This window comes from Sylvia atricapilla, chromosome 2 (assembly GCF_009819655.1).
Source record: "Sylvia atricapilla isolate bSylAtr1 chromosome 2, bSylAtr1.pri, whole genome shotgun sequence".
Taxonomy (NCBI): Eukaryota; Metazoa; Chordata; class Aves; order Passeriformes; family Sylviidae; genus Sylvia; species Sylvia atricapilla.
In genome coordinates this window covers 63,923,830-63,944,531 of record NC_089141.1, presented here as the reverse complement: position 1 = coordinate 63,944,531, position 20,702 = coordinate 63,923,830, and the positions used below count along the sequence as shown (strand labels likewise).

Sequence of the window (20,702 nt, the reverse complement as noted above, 5' to 3'; positions counted from 1 at the left end):
ACTGCTGCCGTCACTTCTTAGGCAAATCTACCTTGCATTTATGGACTTTATAGATTGAGAACAAGGGCTGAAAACAATATTAATGCCTGCTTGGCACTTTCTTTATTTTTAAAGCTTTGTATAACTCTTGACTGGTTTATAATGATAATCCTTCTGTAGAGTAAAGAAGAGTTATCTCCATCTAATAGGTAAAGGGCAATAAAATTGTAGATGACATCTGTTACTTTCTGGTAATCTCAAAATTAAAATTCAAAGGCCTCTAATTTCTTCTTCTTTTTTCTAGTTTCTTCTGGTATTTTTAACTGAAAGAGTGAACAAGGTAATTCAGATATTATTCAGGTACTTACGTTCAATTTGTCTTCAGATTCTTCTTGCTACCACCTAAGGACTTCTGTAGAAGGTATGCTTGGCACATGTGGTTAAGCATAAGTCTTGTAGGTGTAGGGTTACGATCTTTTTGGATCTAATTTGCTACTAACTGAAGATAAATTATAAGAAAATGACAAACAGGATACTCAGGTCATCAGCAGTCTACCCAAGTAACTGACCTAGGGGCATTTCTAAAGCTGCCGAAAGAACTGTTCATATAGTTTGTCAAAAAGAACAGTCCTACTGTTGGAAAAAATATCTTCCATAATTTGCATCTGGGCATTTTATATGAACACATAGGATGAGAAAAAGGAAGTTAATACAAGGTGAAGTGTATTTTCTTCTGTAAATACTTGTGTGAAACACTGTGTTAGTGGAGGACTGATTTGGGAAGACACAGAACAAAGGTAGGTGCTTTGAAATGGACTGAAGTTTGTTTCTTGTTTATATGGTAGCTTGAAGTAAAAATGTTCATTAAAATATCTTTTTTATAAAAAACTCCAGGATTAAGGTGAGCTGATGCTGCGATTGTATGCAGAAAAAATTTGATCCTCTTGATAAAATTGATGTTTCATAGAATCACAATATGGTTTGTGTTGAAGTAGACCTTGGAGATCATCTGGTTCCAACTCCTCTGCCATGGCCAGGGGTGCTTTCCACTAAGCCAGGTTGCTCATCGCCCCATGTATCCTGGCCTTGAACACTTCCACATTGTCTGGGAATGTGGAACATTCCCAGAGACTTCCACATTTTCTGGACCATCTCTCCCATCACCCTCACAGTTTAAAACTTCTTCCTAATACCTAATTTAAACCTACCCTCTTTAGCCTAATGCCATTAACCCCTCTCCTATCACTACATGCCCATGTATAAAGTCCCTCTCCAGCTTTCTTGTAGCCACTTTAGTTACTGGAAGGTGTTTAAGGTCTCCCTGGAGTCTTCAGGCTGAACTCCAACTCTCTCAGCCTGACTTCATAGGAGAGGTGCTCCCGCCCTCTGATTGTCTGCATGACTCCTCTCTAGACTCAGTCCAGCAGGTCCCTGCCCTTCTGATGTTGTGGGCCCCAGCTGAAACACAGTGCTCCAGCTAGGGTCTCACAAGAACCCAGTAGAACGGGGGGAATCACTTCCCTCAACCTGCTGACCATGCTTCATTTGATGCAGCCCAGGATACAATTGGATTTCTGGCAATCTGTTAGTTTGGTGAGAAATGACAACTGTTCGTTCAGGAGATTGGAAGTACGAATTCATCCAAAATTCCTATATATCATCAGCATTGTAGGAGGCAATCTTTTTTCTATGCACTGAAGCCATTTTGTAACTAATTTTATATTTCATGCTCTTTGATATGAGGAATATCAATCACTTATGCTTGAATGGTAGCAGTTTCCAGTCAAAGTAGAACATTTACTAATACTCACTGAAGTTTTCCTGCAATGTAAGCTTTCTTAGAAAAAAACATGCGAATGGAAAAAGCTACTTGTAAATATTTTTCTTCAAAAACATGGTCAGTTGAGACAACACTGCCTCTTTTGAAATGTATTAGCTGTAGTTGAGAAAGGCAGGATGTCAACAGCAAAGAAAGAAAAATGTAAACACAACTGCATTTACACACAGAGATTTGATCATGGTACTACCTGGTGCATGTATGAATGTCTCTGTAGACAATACGCCATCCTTATTAAATATTGTTGCTGGAAGGACAGAATCATGTTGATTCATCTGCCTTCATTACATGAAACCACCCTGAATATATATATATATATATATATATATATGTATACACACATATAAATATGGTTAGCATGCAGCTTAGATGAAATGCAATCCTCCTGTGGCCTGTTATCGCCGTAGAAAATCTGTTTCAATAGATGGAGGAATTACTCTTTTTCAAGCCTGGCAAAGAAATATAACATGTGACTAATTCAACCAATTAGAGAGCAGGGCAAAGAAAGGGAATTCTAGAAATGTCTCATGAACTTTTTAGGGCACTGGCAGAAAAGAAATTTTCCTTAATGTTATGGGCTGTTAGTGCATCACAGAATTAAACCTAACAATCGGTCTGCATCCTTTCAAAAGCAATTCCTGTGTTTTAACATGTCTTAAGTAGTGATTAAGAATTCAATTTTAAAGAAACCCAGCAATTTAATATAAGAAATTTTATCAAAACCAGTAATTTTCTTTCCTGTAAATTTTATGCATGCCATAGACATAGTTTCAGAGATAATTTATGCTTCACTTTGGAAAATATCCACCAGTTCTTTGGCTATACAGTGACAAATATTGATTATAATCAATGTTTTATACTTGCAATCTTATTAGTTATCTGTACATCTTCCAAAGTGACTGCAAGTCAACATTAATATCAAATTACTAGAATGATGGTCTGATTTCTAAGATAAAGTAACAATAGTGATCCTGTTCGTTTTTTTTTTTTTTTTCCAAATTATTCATTCTGTGAATTTTAGTCTAGAAGTCATTATGTTGAAGACCAGTAATACATAGAAAATACAAAAGAAATGCATGTACACTGTATGGACTATGTATTTTTTTGGTTGAAAAATAAATTAATTTGGAATGTTGATGCTTTCATTGTTATGTATTGAGGTTGCATCTTGTAGCTGATTAAAGTTAGATTACTTGTAGTTGGGATAAAAATAGTGAGTTATTACCCAGATACTAATTAAATTTTTGCCAGTTACCTCTATTACTCACTCTGCTAAATGTGCAGTCCATCTTGCCAATCTGAATGTCAGATAAGTCTAAAACTTGGAATTTAGCAATGGTCAGAAAGGTCACCCAGAGAGAGGAGAAATTAGAAAGCACACATCCCATTTTGCACTTGTGCAAGTGTTGAGAAGGTGGAGAAAAGTGATTTCCAGTAACAGATAGGTTTGTGAAAATCCAAATCTGTTGATATCCTGTTCATTAATGGACAAAGGAAAGATTAATTAAATTATCTGCTGCAAATTGTAATCTAGTTCTCCCTAAAAAATGTGGAATCTGTGAAATAATTGTTGTCATCATATTTCGTCTTCTTGTGGAGACAACCAACATAAAGTTTTTTCTTTCGTAAAGTATTGCTAGTAATGAACATATAATGTCTCCTTTACATAGTATATCATGAGGATTTCTCATGTTTCTGCCAAAGGAAATGCTGGGCCTCTCTTGTGCTTGCCTATTTGATGACCTTTCAATATTTATTCATAATGTGTTAGACAGTGGTACCAATCCATTGGCTTCAAAGAATATGCCTTTTGGAAGCAATACATATGATCATGTATGTAAATCTGAATTTACAAACATCTGCAGGCCTTCATAATATAGAACTGCAATTATGCCAATATGGTAAGAACTGTAGAAAAGTTACTGCATGTTTGTTTTTGTATTATAGTTAAGTGCAGTAATAATGTATCCATTATTATTAATACCACACTTTCCTTTTTACATCATTAACAGTCTTCAGATGTTTACTTTTTGTGTAGCAGGCAATTCTGACATATGAAACAAAAGTATTCTGAATGGAGTTCAGTATTCACTGAACACTGTGGGTGTGAGAGAACTCCCTTGATTTGGCGTGATAGTTTGGCCTTAGAATAAAAAAAATTATGGAGTTACTAAGTTTGGAAAAGACCTCCAAGATCATCAAGTCCAACCTTTAACCAACACCACCAGGCCCACTAAACTGTGTCAAAAACTGCCATACCTATCTATTTTTGAACACTTCCAGAGGTGGTGACCATAATTTGCCTGGGGAGCCTGTCCCAATGCTTAACCACTCTTTCAGTGAATAAATTTGTCCTAATATCCATGCTTTGATGAAGTGCTGGGACACAACACAAGTGCACATCATGTTGTGCCATAGTTTGTATTGGAAAGAGATACTTAGTCGTCAAATATGACATGCCACCCAAAAACATTTATCTAATGCCTTGGTCAGCACGCAGGGTGCTACCTCTGGGATTTAGTGTCCTGTTACCTTGTGCAACAATTGGAGCATAAAGGTGAGAGAGGACTGTCTGTGACAATTGACTGCCTTTTCATCTGAAAAAAGGACTACACAGTGTTACCTGTGAGTCATTATCACAGCTACTTTGTACAGTATCACAGTTCTGCATCACAGTACAAACTCTGCTATCACTGTGCTGTAACAGTACATTTAGCCCCATGCCTTGCCTCTGGCACAGAGTAATGCATAATGGATCTGACAAAACTTAAAAAAGGAAAGAAAAAAAAAAAGAGAGAAGAAAAAGAGCCCCAAAGCCACAGTGCAGCTCTTGAAGTTACAACACTTCTAGTGAATAAAAGAATGAAGAAGGAGAGAGGTCTCTCCTGACCCTTACAGGTGAATTCTTTACGTTCAGAAATGTGAAAATTCTCTTACTCAACTTGCTGTGTTAAAACAAGGATACAAGTGTCTTGAAATAACAGTGGATTTCTGGGATTTTTTTCCAATGTTATATTGACTTCTGTCTTTCTAATGCGTGGCACAACTTGCTTTGCACACTGCAAATAGAGAGAGATAATCAGAAAACAGTTATAGAATTTTTAGAGGTATATTGTATTATAAAGGTTTCTTTTTAGGGGCAAGAGGATTCAAAACAATCTCTGCTTTAAAGCTAAATATGTCAAAACAGGATACAAATTTTTCTTTAAAGATATTTTATGGGGTTTTTTAATATGTAAAATATATTTTAATACCAATAAAGAATAATTCAATGGAAACTTAAAGTATCTTGAAATAATAGTTTATATTTTAGACATTTACTGAAGGTGCTCTAGTCAACAACTGTGATAATATTTCATCTTAGCTAAAGCCCTGAATTCCTTGCCTTCTCTTTTGATGACTAGGAATAATGCTGTTTTCACTTCCTGAGGATGGCAGGAGCCTGAAATAAGTCTGTAGCTGACTATTCTTATGCACTGGAAGTGAGAATCGAATCTTCCTTTCTTTGGGCAAAAATGTTGCTTTATGCCCAAAGCCATAAAGGCCACAAAGGCTTGGATAGGATCTCAGTATTAGTGGGCTGTTTCTTCAGTGTGTGGACTCAGTGCAGAGAACAGGTCCCTCTGGGGGCACATCCATTCCACCAGAAGGTTGTCAAAGCTAAAATTGCACCATTGCGGTCCACAGCTAAAATCTCATTTTATTCTGATCTTGTTCTAGTACCACAAATACTTACACACATGGATAAGTTAAATTTCACTCACATGATTAGGCACATGGACTACAGTGGGTCTATGGGAAAGAATTTGGCAGTTCTGTTTGCAAGGCTGAGTTTTGGAAGTAGTAGGGAAACACTTGCACAGGGCCATCAGACTGCCTCAGCAGTGTTTAGATATTAGTTTAATCAAAGAACTGTGTGCCATTACCCCAGGATCTGTGTCAAGCTGTGGATTAAGTTCATAAAAAAAAAACTACAAAAGCTCCTGCTGGTTGAAAGATTATGAGTATTTAGCTACATTACTGCTGTTACAGGCATGAACACGTCTTTTCAGTATTTTTGAATTGTAGCACTGTTACAATTAATTAGTTGTGTCCATCTAGCTATAAATTAGACTAAAGTTAAAGGCTAAGGCTTTTTTTAAATACTACTGGTCTTCTTGTTTTTGACTGTATAACAAAAACTGTAATACACTTCTCTAAACTGGTCCCAAAGAGTGTGTCAATAAAAGACATTGTAGTTAGTAAAATCTAAGAACATTAAATGAAGAAATTTCACTGAGCACCAATAACCACTAGTAACTGTCATTATGTTAAACCTTTTAATTTCTCCTAACAGCAAGAATAGTATTGTGAGAACATGAGATAATATACATGAAAAGAAGAAAAGAACTTCTTTTTGTAAAAAGTGCAGGGAAGTTGTTCCCGTAATAAGTCATTCTATGTAAGAAGAGCCATTATTGCACTGTAGCAATGCAAATGTAAAACAGAAAGTCTTTCAGGAATCAACCATCATTGTTAGCGTAATATATTGTCAGTATATATATGTTTTGCCTTCTCACATATCTGGTTTTTTTGGAACAGCATACTATTCCGTTAAAGAGATTGTGGATCAGGATTTGACACTTAAGGAAAAGTATTTTTTTATATTGTTCAAAGCTGACCTCTGCTTTTAAAAGGCTTGATCTGCACTTTTTCATCTGTTTAGAAGCATACATTTTTGGTTAAGAAATTGAAGACAATCTCTTTGTCTTTTTCCTAAGCTGGGAAGGTTGAGATAAAAAAGAATGCCTGCTTTAAAAGTCACACATGGCTGTAATTTAAGATTTTTTTTACCTCATTGTCCATAACAGTTGAAAGAAACCTTCAGTGAAAGTTTATTAACTAGGCCAATGCCTGAGGCAATAAAGGTTCATTTATTACCAGTTTCTTGGCTGTTTTTCTTCTTCTATTTTTCCGTTAAACTCATAGCGTAAGATAATACTTCACAAAATTAAACCTTTGACCTTTTGTGGAGTTAAGTCGCCTTTGATTAGATAAAGTAACAATTTATGGTCCAGCATGAGGTTGCACATGAAATGAATAATGCAACAGAGTGAATGAGAACTGAGAATCTATTGCTTTTGAAAAGATGACTGTTGTTTAAGAAAGAATGTTCTCTCTTAATTGTATTGTATTGTTGCTGTGTGCATTCCAGTAGGATTTTAAACTATTGCTTAAGACTGCCGTATAGCCAGGCAGTTATGCAACATACATTGTTTAATTCTGTCACAATTACACCAAGCCAATAATAAATTAATAGATTACAAAACCCCATGAAGCTGTAACAGTTAGTAATTTGTTGTGGTATTTGAAATGCACTTTGTGATTTCACTTTTTTACTCTTCAGTACAAAGGAATGTATAGAAAGAATAACTTACTGGAATGTAAGTAAATCAGTTCCACAAATGTCAAATATTAGTAATAAAATAATTCCATTTACCCTTTTTTTGAAGCATTGTCCGACCTGCTAGTAGATCTATTAAAAAAAAAACCAAAAAAACCAACCAAAAAAACCCAGTGTTAATAAAACAAAAGGACACTGTTGCTTTCTACATCAATGTTTTATTTCTGCAACTGTGTTATTAATTGTGGAGGCACATCTTAACCAAAAAGATTTCTAGGTTCAAACATTGCTGTGGAAATTTAACTCTTTTGCTTGTTTATCTTAAATGCTATACCCAGGCCTCAAAATTCATATTACAAGTTAGGAGTAGTTGCAGGAAAAGTTCTGATTAGACTGATGAACAACAGATGGTTTGAGCTTCACATACACTGGTTTTCTCTCAGTGCAAGACTGTCAGTTTCAGTTTAGTTGCACCAGTAAACCATGGGTGATTTTTTTTTCTGAGTATTCCTTCTTTAACAATATTTTAAGTGCAAGGTTTTGTTGGTTTTTTTTTTTTCCTTTTTCATTAATATGATACCCTTAATAATAGGCCTTTAAGAGATATTAAAAAAAATCTAGATGAGCAGTTTATGCTGAACCACTCTACTTGATCAGGAAAATATAGCTAGGGGGACTAGACAGGAATTTTTTGATTATCCCAAATAACAGGTAATGAATTTTTTAGGGTATACCAAGCTTGTTGTATTGGATCAATCTAGACAGCTTAGCAGAAATAAGGTTTCTGGATGTGAGATTCTGGACATACATCATACATAAAGAATTCTTCTAGTGAAACTCAGTATATTTCAGTAGAACATTACAGTGAAGTTCTTCTTTCTGCAATCCAGTCTATGTAATCAGACCTCTGTCCTCCTGCAGATTGCTTTCCCCTTCTTGTTTTATGTATCACACTATATAAAACACCCATTAGATCAGAGACTAAGGTTAGGATCCTATTTCATTTGAAATAACTAGGCAGCAGCATAATAAGCTACCAAAAACTTGTACCTGAACTGCTGAAACCCGTGAAACCAGTGCAATAACCTGCAGTGATCGGGGTCAGGTCCTAGGAGGTAACTCTGCCTTTCTTTCTGAGGTAGTTTTTTTTTTTTTTCAGATTTTAGTAGGAATTTTGCTGAAGTAAGAGCCACAATATAAAATCTGGTATTCAATCAAGAAAGAGCTTGAAATATTTTCAAGTCAGTACCATTGAAATAAACTAAAAGAAAAAGGATTAAGCATTAATTTGAAATAATGGAGTTCTTTCAGAATTGAGATGAGATTTGGAACTCCTCCCATGCAGTGAGTAAAGTGTTTCTGCAGAATGAAGTTTCCAGCAAATAAATGAAATTAAATGTAGCACACTGCTTACAGTTGTATTTGGATTTTATGCCTATTCTGTGATGACAAAGATAAAGTTTCTTGAAAATGTTGTAAACCTCCTAAAGAAGGAGCTTGTGTAAATACATACATGTTACTGATTTTTTTTTAAGTACTCATAAGTATATATATATAGATATATATAAAATAAAATACAAAGAAAGCCAATAGTTGCTTGGAAATTATTGGAATGACTGTTAGGAATTGTTATTACTCTTAGGCATAATTATGTGAAGGTTAAATGTGAATTAGGATCATTATTTAAATAATTCTTAAATTTGTCCCAGGATGAAGTTTAGGCATGCAATTAAAAAAATGTGTGTTTTGAGACATATTGAAGGCTCAAAAACTTCCACTCACAGGTCCTTTTCTATTTTGCTTCACAAATAGGGTGTATTGTAAGCTGCTCACCCCATCAAAACTGAAAGTTTTAAGAGCTTTCTCTTAAGGCAGGAAGGCAATATTATTTGTTGGAAGGGAGAAACCCTGGATGTGATTTAGTGCCCATCAGTAATTCATGCACATTTCAAAAATCTGTCATGATATATGACAGCTCTTTTGGGGACTTTGCTTTTAAAACAGAATTGTTTTCTGAAGATGCTGGGGTTTTTTTGTCATTGTTTTCTGTTTTGTTCACTCATTTTTCAGCGTTAGAGACCACACATACTGGGCCTACTTCTGGTCTCATTCTCACCCACGAAATTCTGACTTCAGTAGAGTTGCACGGGTGTAAATTAGACTAGGACTTGGCAGGAGAAAGCTTATGATTATATTTGGCAGAGACAGCAGGCTGCAACTTTATTAACATAATTAACAGCTACAAACACACCCAACAGGCCAAAGTAATCTAGTGACAGAAGAGAGAAGGCCTTACTTAGTAGGAAAGGATCCTTCGTGCTCTCTTTTGGTGTTCTGCTTCTTGTTCCTGAGTTCCTACTAGGGCTTGGCGAGCGTTCAATTGAGCTGTAATTCAAATTCACATGGCTCCTGCAAGACACCTTGAACAGACTTTTGCTGATGAGTCTATAGGAACTGTCAGCAATACAGAGATTACTTCAGAAGTGTGATGGTTGAATCGAACTTTACTTTCTGATGTTTTGCTTTTTGAATTAAATTGTTGGACAAGATTAATTGCATGCAGTAAGAGATTTAAATGAATGGCTTTATAAAGCATTAAAGTTCTAAGTATGTCACATGGGAAAAAAGCTGTAAGGTTTAAATGAATAAATGTATTTAATGCATAAAATGTCTAGGCTAATTTTTTAATTCCTTTACTAACATATTGAAAAACCATACTTTATTCATCCATCTTAGTTATACTGCTGTGGTTGTGGTAATTTAATATTCCTGCTCTTTGCTAATCTTCTGGTTCAACAGAAGTAAACAATAGGTTTCATAAATTAAAAATACGCTCCTCAGAACATGCTTCTAAAGATAAAAAACAAGGCTGTAAACATTTATGACTGAAACAAACTAGATTGTTCAAATACTGCCATGATGTATCATGTATATCAATATGGCACTGATATCAGTTAGAATGCAAACAAGGTTTTAAATGATGTGCCCCTTCATTTCAGCTGGAGAATCCGCTTTACACCATCTGCCTATCAGATGGTTAGGAACCAGGACTGCGTATTAATGCCACATGTTCGATTTTCATTCCTCTTGTAATGGTTAGATTCATATTGCTAATAGCTGTGCATGAGCACTGTCGATGAAATTTGTGTGACGATGGAGTGATGAGATATTTATAAAGCTGCCTGTCTCACTGCATAATCAGCAGGAAGAATGCCAGACATAAACAACTTATCAATTTCAGAATATTAATGACAACTACCATTGACTTTAATCCACTGAATATTTTGGCCTGAATATTTTTCAACTGTTCAAATAAATATTTGTAAAGAATAAAAAATACCTTCGTGGCCACTTTGTGTGATCCTTATTTTTTTCATTTCAGTTGACTTTGTAGGTTACATTTTGTTATCTCATTTTTGAAGATAACATTTTTGTAGTGTAGAGAATTGTGCACCTTGGAAATTCCTTGGCTACTTATTGTAAGAGTAAATTGATAATAAATAATATTTATATCAAAAGGCTTTTTCAAAGGATAATTTTTTAAAATCACAGGTATTTCCCTGGATATATACCCATACTGCAACTTTAAAACTTAGTATTTTAAAATATAAATATAGATACATAGTACTGTATTAACGTCGGCTCATAACATATTTGCCTGCCTATACTAGTGAGATAAGAAAGATAAGGTGGGCCCTGTGCTGAAATTCTGGGTTGTACCACACCTCAGTACACCACAGTGCACCAGTGATTATAAAGCGAATGGCTCTGATTACTGGCTTCAGGCCTCCCTTGCCACTTGCCTTGCTATGTCATCACAGTCAGGTCTAGGAAAAAGTAGCAGTAAAGGATAAGCTGTGCTGTAAGCTGGAATTGCTGTGGGGACCATCATTAAGCTAGAATTCTGAGAATTATTCCTTTCATTTCCCTCCTTACGCCAGTGCTTATATGAGACACACATTTTGCATTTGTATGGTTTCCATTAATTTCTGTATAGCAAGGTAATCATTTCAGGCACTTTGGTGATTGTACAAGAGAAGGAATTAAACTATTAGTTGAATTTCTACTTTATAAAGTTATCATTTTTTACCACGAACATTATTTTGCAAAAATCATTCTACAGAACTAATCAATTTGTCTTTTAGTTTCTCTGTCCCCATCCAAGGAGATGCACCAAAGCATATATATATATTTTTTTTCTTTTTAATTTTTTTTTTTGGCAAACTTTCTAGCAAAAGAGAATTTTTATTTCAGGAGTTCTGCATCTATGTCATTATTCCAGTGAAACAAAATAATTGAAGGTGGTCTCACAAAATCTGTGTCCAGCATCTCTTTAGTATGTAATTTATCCCAGTACTTGGAAGCACTTTAAAACTGCTGGTCTGTAAGTGTAGTCACAACCAAAAATCTGGAGCCTGTTGTTGTAGCCACTGAATATAATGTACCAGAATATTCCTCCGAAGAATTGTTCTTTAAAAAGGCTAGTTTTAGCTTTTCAGGGATGTATACATATATTAAAAAAAGGAAGTATAGGTTATTGTGTTGTTTAATGAGCACCGGATGCAAACCAAAGTTCAGAGGTGCACCATCCCTTTTTCTGTGGCCAAATTTAGGGACTGTAACCAAATTTGTATAATGTATGGCTTCATATCCTTCCTCTAAGGTAAAAATATAATTGGAAGCAATCCATGTTATTGTCAATACCTTTCTAAGATCAGAACAGGCACAATTTGTGATAGTAGCAGAAGCTAAAATAAAAGTAAACCCTTATATTTATTCACCTTCTCATTCGTTTTTTGGCTTCTGGTACATCTACCTGAAACAGCACTTTTCTAAAGAATATTGATCTGTAATTATCACTTGTTCAGTAACTCTCATTACACTTGGAGGTGTCAGAAGTCAGCCTGTGAGGAGAGTCGGGAGGCTTGAATCTTTATGTGGTCATGCAAAGCAATAAGGACAAAAAAACCTTCAGTCAAGCAATAATATATTCAAAGGCACCTCTTATGCCACCTCATAGATTTCCTGATGTCTGCTCACCTTCTGCTTTTGCCCTGCTGGAATTTGCCTTCTGTCCCTCCCCATCACTAGCCAAAAACGTGGCAAAAGTGAATTTGTTTTCTATGTAAGGAGTCAAAGGGGACAACAACAGACGCTGGGAAGCAATGGTGCTAGCAATATTTACCTCAGCAGCCTGGGATTATTTGCTTATTTGGTCTTTCCTGCTAAATTGCACTCTTCCTATGCTAGACAGCAGCCTTAGAATAGTAAATTGTGGAGTTAGTTCCTCTTGAGATCCATAAGACACTTCACACCTCTCAGAGTAGCTGAAAATCAGACGAGCAGGCACCTTTAAACTAATTACCTTGAGTTTCTCAAGCCTTCTCCACATTCAGGGCAAGAATCTTGATTCAAAATGACTGAGGATCTGTTTTCTTCTTGTGGCATCACAGGCTGAGGGCTGAGAGTATCAATGCATTAAACTTACCTGCTTTATTGCCTTCTCTTTTATTTCTTAGATTTAGCTCTCTGTCATTTCCAGCTCTGCCCCCTGCATCAGTTGTGTGTGGGATGCAGCTCTTGTGAAGTTTTGACACTGTCATCTCTCTGCTGCCACCCAGGCTGGGGCAGAGGGATCTGGGTGGGCAGCAGTAGGGCTTGGGAACCACTGGAGAATTACCCTCCCTCAGCACAGAGGGCAAAAACTGCAAAGGCCCTTGTGACTTTGATTAAAAGCTGCCTCTAATATTGAGATTTGAAGGCAACTGGAGAACTGGGCCAGTTATCCAGTTGCTCCATACAAAGGAAAATTTTCCTGGGTTTGTAGAACATTCTTGTAAATGGCTGGATGGCAGAAACTTGGTTTGGTAGGATGAGCAATTGAGTTGCCTGTTGGTGGCTTTGGGATTGATATAAAATGGGTTTTAATTCCTCTTCTCATTGATAAATACTTGGAGGCCTTCAAGTCTGGGTAAGCAAAACAATGTTCTGCATTTTTTTTTCTAGAAATGTTTCCTAGAACAACTACATCTCCTTGCTGTTATGTATGAAATGAGAAATGTCTGAGTTCTATCATCTTTTACTCATAAATAGAAATTATAGACCTTTTTTCTTTAGCATGTCTAACATTAGAGATCTAATGGGAACTTTTTTACTAAGTATGATTATGTACATATTTGCCTATTCATAGTTAGACATTCAGGACACCATTTTGAAGCTAAATTAGATTTTTGACTGCGTATACTTGTAGGCGCATCTAGTTGTGATTCTATTATGAATGCACTTACCAAGTTAAAGTTTAGATGAATGTTTAGGAGTAATTATCTAAATGTGCTGTGAAACATTTTACTTGAAAAAGTTGATAGCTTTCAAAACCAACAAGAGGAATAATACTCTGCAGTATTAATACTCTGTTCTTATATAACAAGCATGAAGGAATAATACCAGTCCCTACAATAATGGAGACTCATAGAATAATGAATATCAAATCTTTTTCTACTTCTTTGCAGGTCTGACAGCAGCAGCTGCAGCAGCAGCAGCTGCCACCAATGCTGCCATAGCAGAAGCAATGAAAGTGAAAAAAATCAAATTGGAAGCTATGTCCAACTATCATGCAAATAATAACCAGCATGGAGCAGACTCAGAAAATGGAGATCTGAATTCAAGTGTTGGTAAGTTTCAGACACAGCATTATTATATGTCCCTAATACTAAGATATTTTATTAAAATGGTGATCTTTCTGAACTTATTTCTGAACTCCTTGATTTGGTGTAAAAAGTTGCATATTTGTGTTCCTTTTCTTAATGTTTTTAGTTTGATTTTGTACCTGACCTTTACACTAGCGTTCAGTTCTGTTGTTACCATTACAAAAACATTCTTTTCTTCTCAGGCTACTTTTGCAGACTCCAGTTAATATTTTCCATGAAAGAAAGTGGTTTGATTGCTTAGAGTTCATTTTTCAAAGTACAGGTGGAGTGACAGATGATGGTGTCAAAGTGAAATTTAACAATGTCTCCTGCTCAGTGTGCTGGGTATCGACTTTAGGTAATTCAGAACACAAGCTTGAAAGCAAAATATTTCATACTTTCATGTGCCCTGTGACAAAAGGAAAACATACATACACAATAAATTCTGCCATGCTCTGCAGTTCCTATCATATTTTATTTTAATAAACACGTTCTTAAAATGTAGTTAACATTTTTTTCCATTTCTTAAGCAGCCATCAGCAACTCTAGTTCTTTTTCAAAAAAGAATTGTTTCAGTATACTTTATTCATTTGTTTGGACAATTTGTTTTGCTAAAGCATACTTCAAAGCTAGGATAACTTTTTGTTGTTGTTGATTAAATCTTTAATCACTGTGTGTGTCTGCTGTAAAATGTTTTGTTATGCCATTTCATTGTATTGGATCCTTTTATCATGTTGAGACAGTATTAACTCAGCAACAGAAATTCAATGACAGAGAGGTACATTTAGAAGACTGCAGGGAAGATTGGTGTATACTGGAATAAAATGGCCTCAGGTAGCTTTTTTGTTTTTATTTTGTCCCTTTGTCTAGATTTTTTTTTTCATCTTCTAAATGCATTGACTCTTAGAAGGTATGTACTAGCCTTAACATCAATAAATACATGTTTGGGAACAGTGCTTCTGTACAGTTCAGTAGGCATCAGTATAGTATTATTTAGAAATAATATGAATTGGAGTTCAAAGTACAGGTTCACCTGGGCACATACTGGTCTAAATAGCAGCAATATATGTGCATTACTCCATAAGGAGATTATATGATTGGTTTTGTTTTCCTTTTAAATAAAGGCCTTAAAAATACCTCTATGATGGTGAAGAAAATTGTCATAAACTGTGTGTGATACCAGATACCAGATACCAACATATGCAGTTACTCAAATACAAGTGTAAAGATTGTTCTCTTGGAGAGAAAATAAGAGAGGGTAGAGAGCAGGTGTCTGAAATCTGGGAGGAGGAGATAGGTACAAATGAAGTGGAAGGACCAGGTGGCCTCTAGTACACTGGGAGAAAAGTGAAGTAATGAGGAAGAGTGAAAAGTGTAAATACAAACTGAGAAGAATAAGAGTGTATGCTGGACCTAGAAGCTAATTTAGATTTTCAGGCTTAGATGAATCCATTATGTGAGATAAAAAGTTCAAATACCGGTTTGTGGAGCTGCTGTTCTGTTTGGCAGTTCTAGTTATGAACCACATGTGCATCCATGGGGGTGGAAAAGTTAACAGGTAATCAACATCTAAACCACACAGAGTATTTGTAGAAGAATGGATAGAAGGAATATCTGAACTTCCTCTGAATAAAAAAGAAAAATATCTATTTTGAAATCCTTGTTTTAGGCATAATTTAAATAACTGATATTCTTTTAGACAGCCTAATCATTTTCCCTATTTAAGAAAATGCATTCTAGCTATTTTAGTAGGGCAAACTTAGCGAAGCAAGATTATTTATTGTCATTGTCAAAATTTCCTCTCAGCCCCTTAACTTACTTGTTAGCTTCAGTTAATTTCCCAATTTAACTGAATGAAGAATTGAGTTAATTTTGTTCAGAAAAAAATGGCTCTTCTAAGTAGAGTGAATAGCTTTCCAGTTGTCTCCATTCCATGAGGAATGGTTCTGAAAATACAGTTTTGTTGTCGGTGTGTCTTGTCTTGAGCTGCACCCTTCATGCAGAGAATTTCTCAAAGCCAATTTGCTTTTATTTATTTATTTTTATAGTGAACCCTGTCTAGTGTCCAGTGTTGGTCATGCATGTGGAATCAGAGAAGTGACTCCTACTGCTACTAATATCAGGGTATTATTAGGTTCATGAAGGGTTAAGTTCTTTGTTTATTAGTTGCATTTTTGAAAATTAGCACACTGTATTATCTTGACAAGAACTCATATTTCAAAGGCGTTGCTTTGTAGTAGGTGCATACTCTTTCTTTTCCTGCATTTCTTCAGGTGTGTGTTTATTTATGTATTTTCAAATAAATATTATCAAGGCCGTATATCATTAACGTTTTAAATTATAGCTTGCTAGGTAAGAATATGAAATATTGCATTACTGAATGTTGGCAGGAGGAAAGAATAAAACAAAAGGAAACAACCTGATTTTAGTTTATATATTTTAAATTAGGTTATATGCCTGACCAAACTGAAAAGGAACGAATGATCCAACCAGGCTAAAAGCTTAACTGATTCATCTTAGCCCATATGTAGCAGGCATTATGGTGTGCATGGATCGATCATCCTGTGCTCCAATGCCTATATAAAGGCAGATAAATAAAATAAGGACCCCTAATTTATTTATCTTATCTTATCGACTTGTCAGATTTACTTCCGAATTGTCTTGCTTTTTGGTTTTAATCAAATGCCTAATGTGAATTACAGAAGTAATTCTTGTAGTTGAATGTTGTATAATTATACAAAGCTCTACACAAATTTATTAACTTGGTCCTTTGAAGCAATGGCCAAAAGGTTAGTGAGTGAAGGGACTTAAAAGAAGCCAATGATACTAATAAGTAATTATATTATATCTCTTCAGTTTTGCTGGTAACCTTGAGCTTGCATCCTCCCACCAGAATTATCATTTTAGAAGAGGGGAAAAAAAAAGAAAAAGAAAAAAAAAAAAAAAAGAGATTACAGAGGAATCAGAGTGAGGTATTAGCACACTGAGTAAAATATATGGCTGCAACGCCTTTCTCCCCCATCCACAATCAATTGGATTCTTTTAGTTTAATATTTACTTGCTAAGATGAGATGCTAGTCTGCATGGTGATAAACAGTCTGCTACTGGCATCTGAAGGTGACCTGTCAGTTCATATGGACAAATCTCCTGCTTACTGAAATGTACAAAATAAATCATTAAAGCAGGCAGGTGCTCATTCCCAGATTTAAATCACCATAGATTTATGATTTGAATTAATGCTTCATTTGGTCATAGAAATAGATGCTGAGACAAATGATATGCAGTGGTTGGGGCTTCCATACTGTAGCCATCCTAATATTGATTACTGAGATGTCTTTGCAATCTCTTGTTTATATCAAGTACTGTCTTGTGACAGCTTGGCTGATATGAGCTACATTGCAGATAAGAAGGAAAAATGTCCTGGGTTCTTTTTAGTGGCAATTCTACATACAACATGCAGGGTAGATAAATTATTGGGGTTTTGTTTAAAAAATGAATTGCATAGGGCAGCAAAGGAAAAAAGAAAGATTATGCTGTGTGTTGGGTGTTTTTTTGGTGGTGGTTTTTGGTGTTTTGTTTGATTGATTTGTTTTGTTTTTTTAAATTAATTGCAGAACGAAAAGAAAGAGTGGCAAGGTCAAATTTTAAATTTCACTGACAAGGTCCTACTCTTTGTCATATTAACATCTTAGTGTGATACTAGGATCAGGTGTATGTTTACCATCTGATGCTTTGAAGCAATGGATAGGTAAAGCAGTTCTGTCGTTTCCTTGCTGCTTAAGTACTTACTGCCATGCTGTCCTACTTCATTAACCTGCAGCAGCAAAAGATAAAAGCCTTTGAAAATAAATACTTTTTAAAAGCTATTTTTGTGAGCTGGAGTTTGCTATCTATAACTTGTTAGGAAGTGAAGAATAGTTCGTATACTTTTGCTTCCCGAACATTTTATATAATGAAAACACTATGCATACACTTTAGGGAATACTCAAAGGATTTGTTAAGACCTTTGCCACTTGCTAAAATATGACTCATAAAACTTGTAAACAACTATCAACAATAGTAAATTACTTGCTTAGCAGGAAATGAGTTCATATCTATTCAAAATGTGATCTCAAAACAGATGTCTCAAGAAAATGTCATTGTTTAAACTACATTCATACAAAAAAAATGCTATTATTTCTTTAAGGAAGTGAAGCAATCATGAAGACTTTGGTGTTCTTAATTTCTAAACACAGTTAGGAAATACAAGGCAACATTTTACACTTGGCTAGCATGTTAATCCGTAAACAACCACAAAATATGTTGAAAATTAAGAGATTTTCTTGGCATGTTAGGTTTCCTCTTCATCTGCATTACCTTGCAATATTTAAAATTATGAGACAAATACAAGGCTTCCTGTGATGTGTTGTTCAAAAGTAATGCTTGCTTGTATACTATTCTTTTTTTTCATCCAGAATCAGAGATAAAATGATTTAGGTGAAATTATTTTTCTCCGGTGACCTCGCACAATAATAGAACAGTACAAAATGCAGTAATTTCCTTTTTCTAAACACACGTGTCTATTTTAAGGCAAAGAATTACTTTTATGGTTCCAGGAAAAAGTCTTAGAGACCTTGAAAAAGCAAATAAAAGGAAACAGAGAATGCAGGCCACTGAGCACAGCTCTGCAGTTGCACATCTGATTCTCTGCCTTGGCAATGTTAATGAACCTCAAATCCTCCCTATAATTAGATGAGGGAATTGCTTATATTTTCAAACAGATGATGCTGCTGTAATGAAACGATTGACAGGGAACTTAAAAGTGTCTACAGTAGTCATTTAGTTTCTGGGTTTTGGGTTTGGGGTTTTTTTTTTCCCTTTTTTCCTTTTTCTTCCCCCCCCACACCCCTTTTTTTTTTTTTTTTTTTTTTTTTTTTTACCTCAATGTAAAAGAAGATTGGCTGTAGGTACAGGTCCTGGGAGAGGTAGTAATTTACACAGAATGCTATGACAGGTGTCTTTGTATAGCATGGAAATAAAATGGAAGACAGAGGAATGATGGGCAGGTATGGCAATTTTTTGGGAGGGGGTGTCCTGTGCTTATTCTGCCTGGGTTCTTTAAAAGGGGCTGAGACTCAAGAGATGGATCCGGATTGAGTGCACAGCTGTAACTGCTGATGAGCTAATTGCTCCTTATCTCTCAGCCCCATTCATCTTCATTTTTTACCAATTACTGAGAATTATCTGTGTTCTCAGTTGGATATGGGAGTTAATCCTTTTTGGTTAAGCTGGCAGTACTGTGAGCAGATTCCAAATCATAGGGTGAAAAAGCCAGAGCAAGCTTGTTCTCAAACTCTCTCCAGTTCAATGACAGTATCACTAGTTCATAAGAATTTTTCTATTGTTTAACAGATTAAACACTGATTTATTTTTTTTTTTTTACTTTTATACTATTTTTATATGTATTTTTCCCTTAGTGTAAACTGAATGTATATATTCCTAGGTGGATGTGTTCCTTTTCTAAAAGTATTCACTTGCAAAAATGAAAATAAGATAAATATTAACTTCAGACCAGAAGGATTCTTTGTGGAATGTCATTATTTACTGTATGATACATAGCACTTCTTTTAATGATGAGACTGTGCATGTGACTTTGACAAGCATTTGTCTTATGTCCCATGATGTCAATGACAGATATCTACTTTTGTAAATTTTTTTTGAGATCTGTGGGTGAAAAGTGCTGTCTAGGTGCTTGCAAAAGCATAATCATACAGCCTTAAGGACAAATGTGCTATGTTGAGCACATCGTATTTCAAGTTAAAGGAATGCTTTCATAAAACTGTGCTTCGGGAACACACAGAACACCAGAAACAGATCATTTAGTTATAATCAGGTCACTAAGCTTTTTTATAGAATTTTGCTTATCATGGGAAAAAAAATCTTGCATCTTATAGCTAAAATGTAATGTTTGTCTGTCAACCAAGAATATATTTTCTCCATATCTAGTTCCCTAGCCTCTAATTGTGATACTTAAATTTGCTAAACAAGGCAATGAACTGGTTGTTATGATCTGAGCACCAGTTAGTAAATAAGGGGAATTATGAGCAAAGATTCAGCATTTCATATTGGAAGGTCGGTTTTGCTATAGCAGTTCCCCTCATCTAGATTAAATCTTCACTGTGAAGCTCATTGAAACAAATGTAGACGTTTGCATCTGAGTCACCTTAGACTCAACAGACAGGAATAGGCAGTTGTAGGGGTGATCCATCTCATCCTAAAGTAGATGGCAAAAGTAGATCAGATAAATTGCACCTTACAAGTGCTTAGTCATGCAACTACTGAGTTGTAGTTACATAAAGAAAGTTAAATGAATGGATCTCACTCTCAGTGCATGCAATTAATATTTTCTGGAATAAGATTTGAAGATTTGCAGGAGGTAACAGGTCTTTTCCAAGACAGTGATACAGTCATGGCTAAATAGTGGTTGAGGCACAGTGAAATAGACAAGAAAAGGAAATAAATCTACTCTTCAGAAACAGCAGGTGAGAAGTTTAGCTATTCACACGAAAAGACTATTTAGTTATAAATATACTCATAAGTTTTTCTGATTGTATAGGTATATTGCTTCTGAAAAGAGTGATTTTACCTATATGAAACTACAGAACAGGCTTCTAAAATTGCAGAAGCAAAAGCTGCCAGTGTGATTTTTGTGCTTTGGGCTTGCTATGAAACTGTATTGAGTTCATGGAAAAATCTAAACTAATACGTCTATCTTTTAAGCAAGATTAAAAAAAAAAACAAAAACAAACAGCTATTTATATTGTTTGATCATATTTAC

At 35.3% G+C, this 20,702-nt stretch overlaps 1 protein-coding gene across 5 annotated transcripts in view; it reads left to right on the top strand.

Moving 5' to 3' along the window:
• Nucleotides 1-20,702, top strand: part of DACH1 (dachshund family transcription factor 1) — a 355,298-nt gene that overhangs the window by 171,292 nt on the left and 163,304 nt on the right. For all 5 annotated transcript variants that reach the window (XM_066313379.1, XM_066313376.1, XM_066313378.1 and 2 more), the window contains exon 3: nt 13,709-13,870. In XM_066313379.1, coding sequence (XP_066169476.1) covers nt 13,709-13,870 — 162 coding nt within the window. The remainder of the gene's footprint in view (nt 1-13,708; nt 13,871-20,702) is intronic.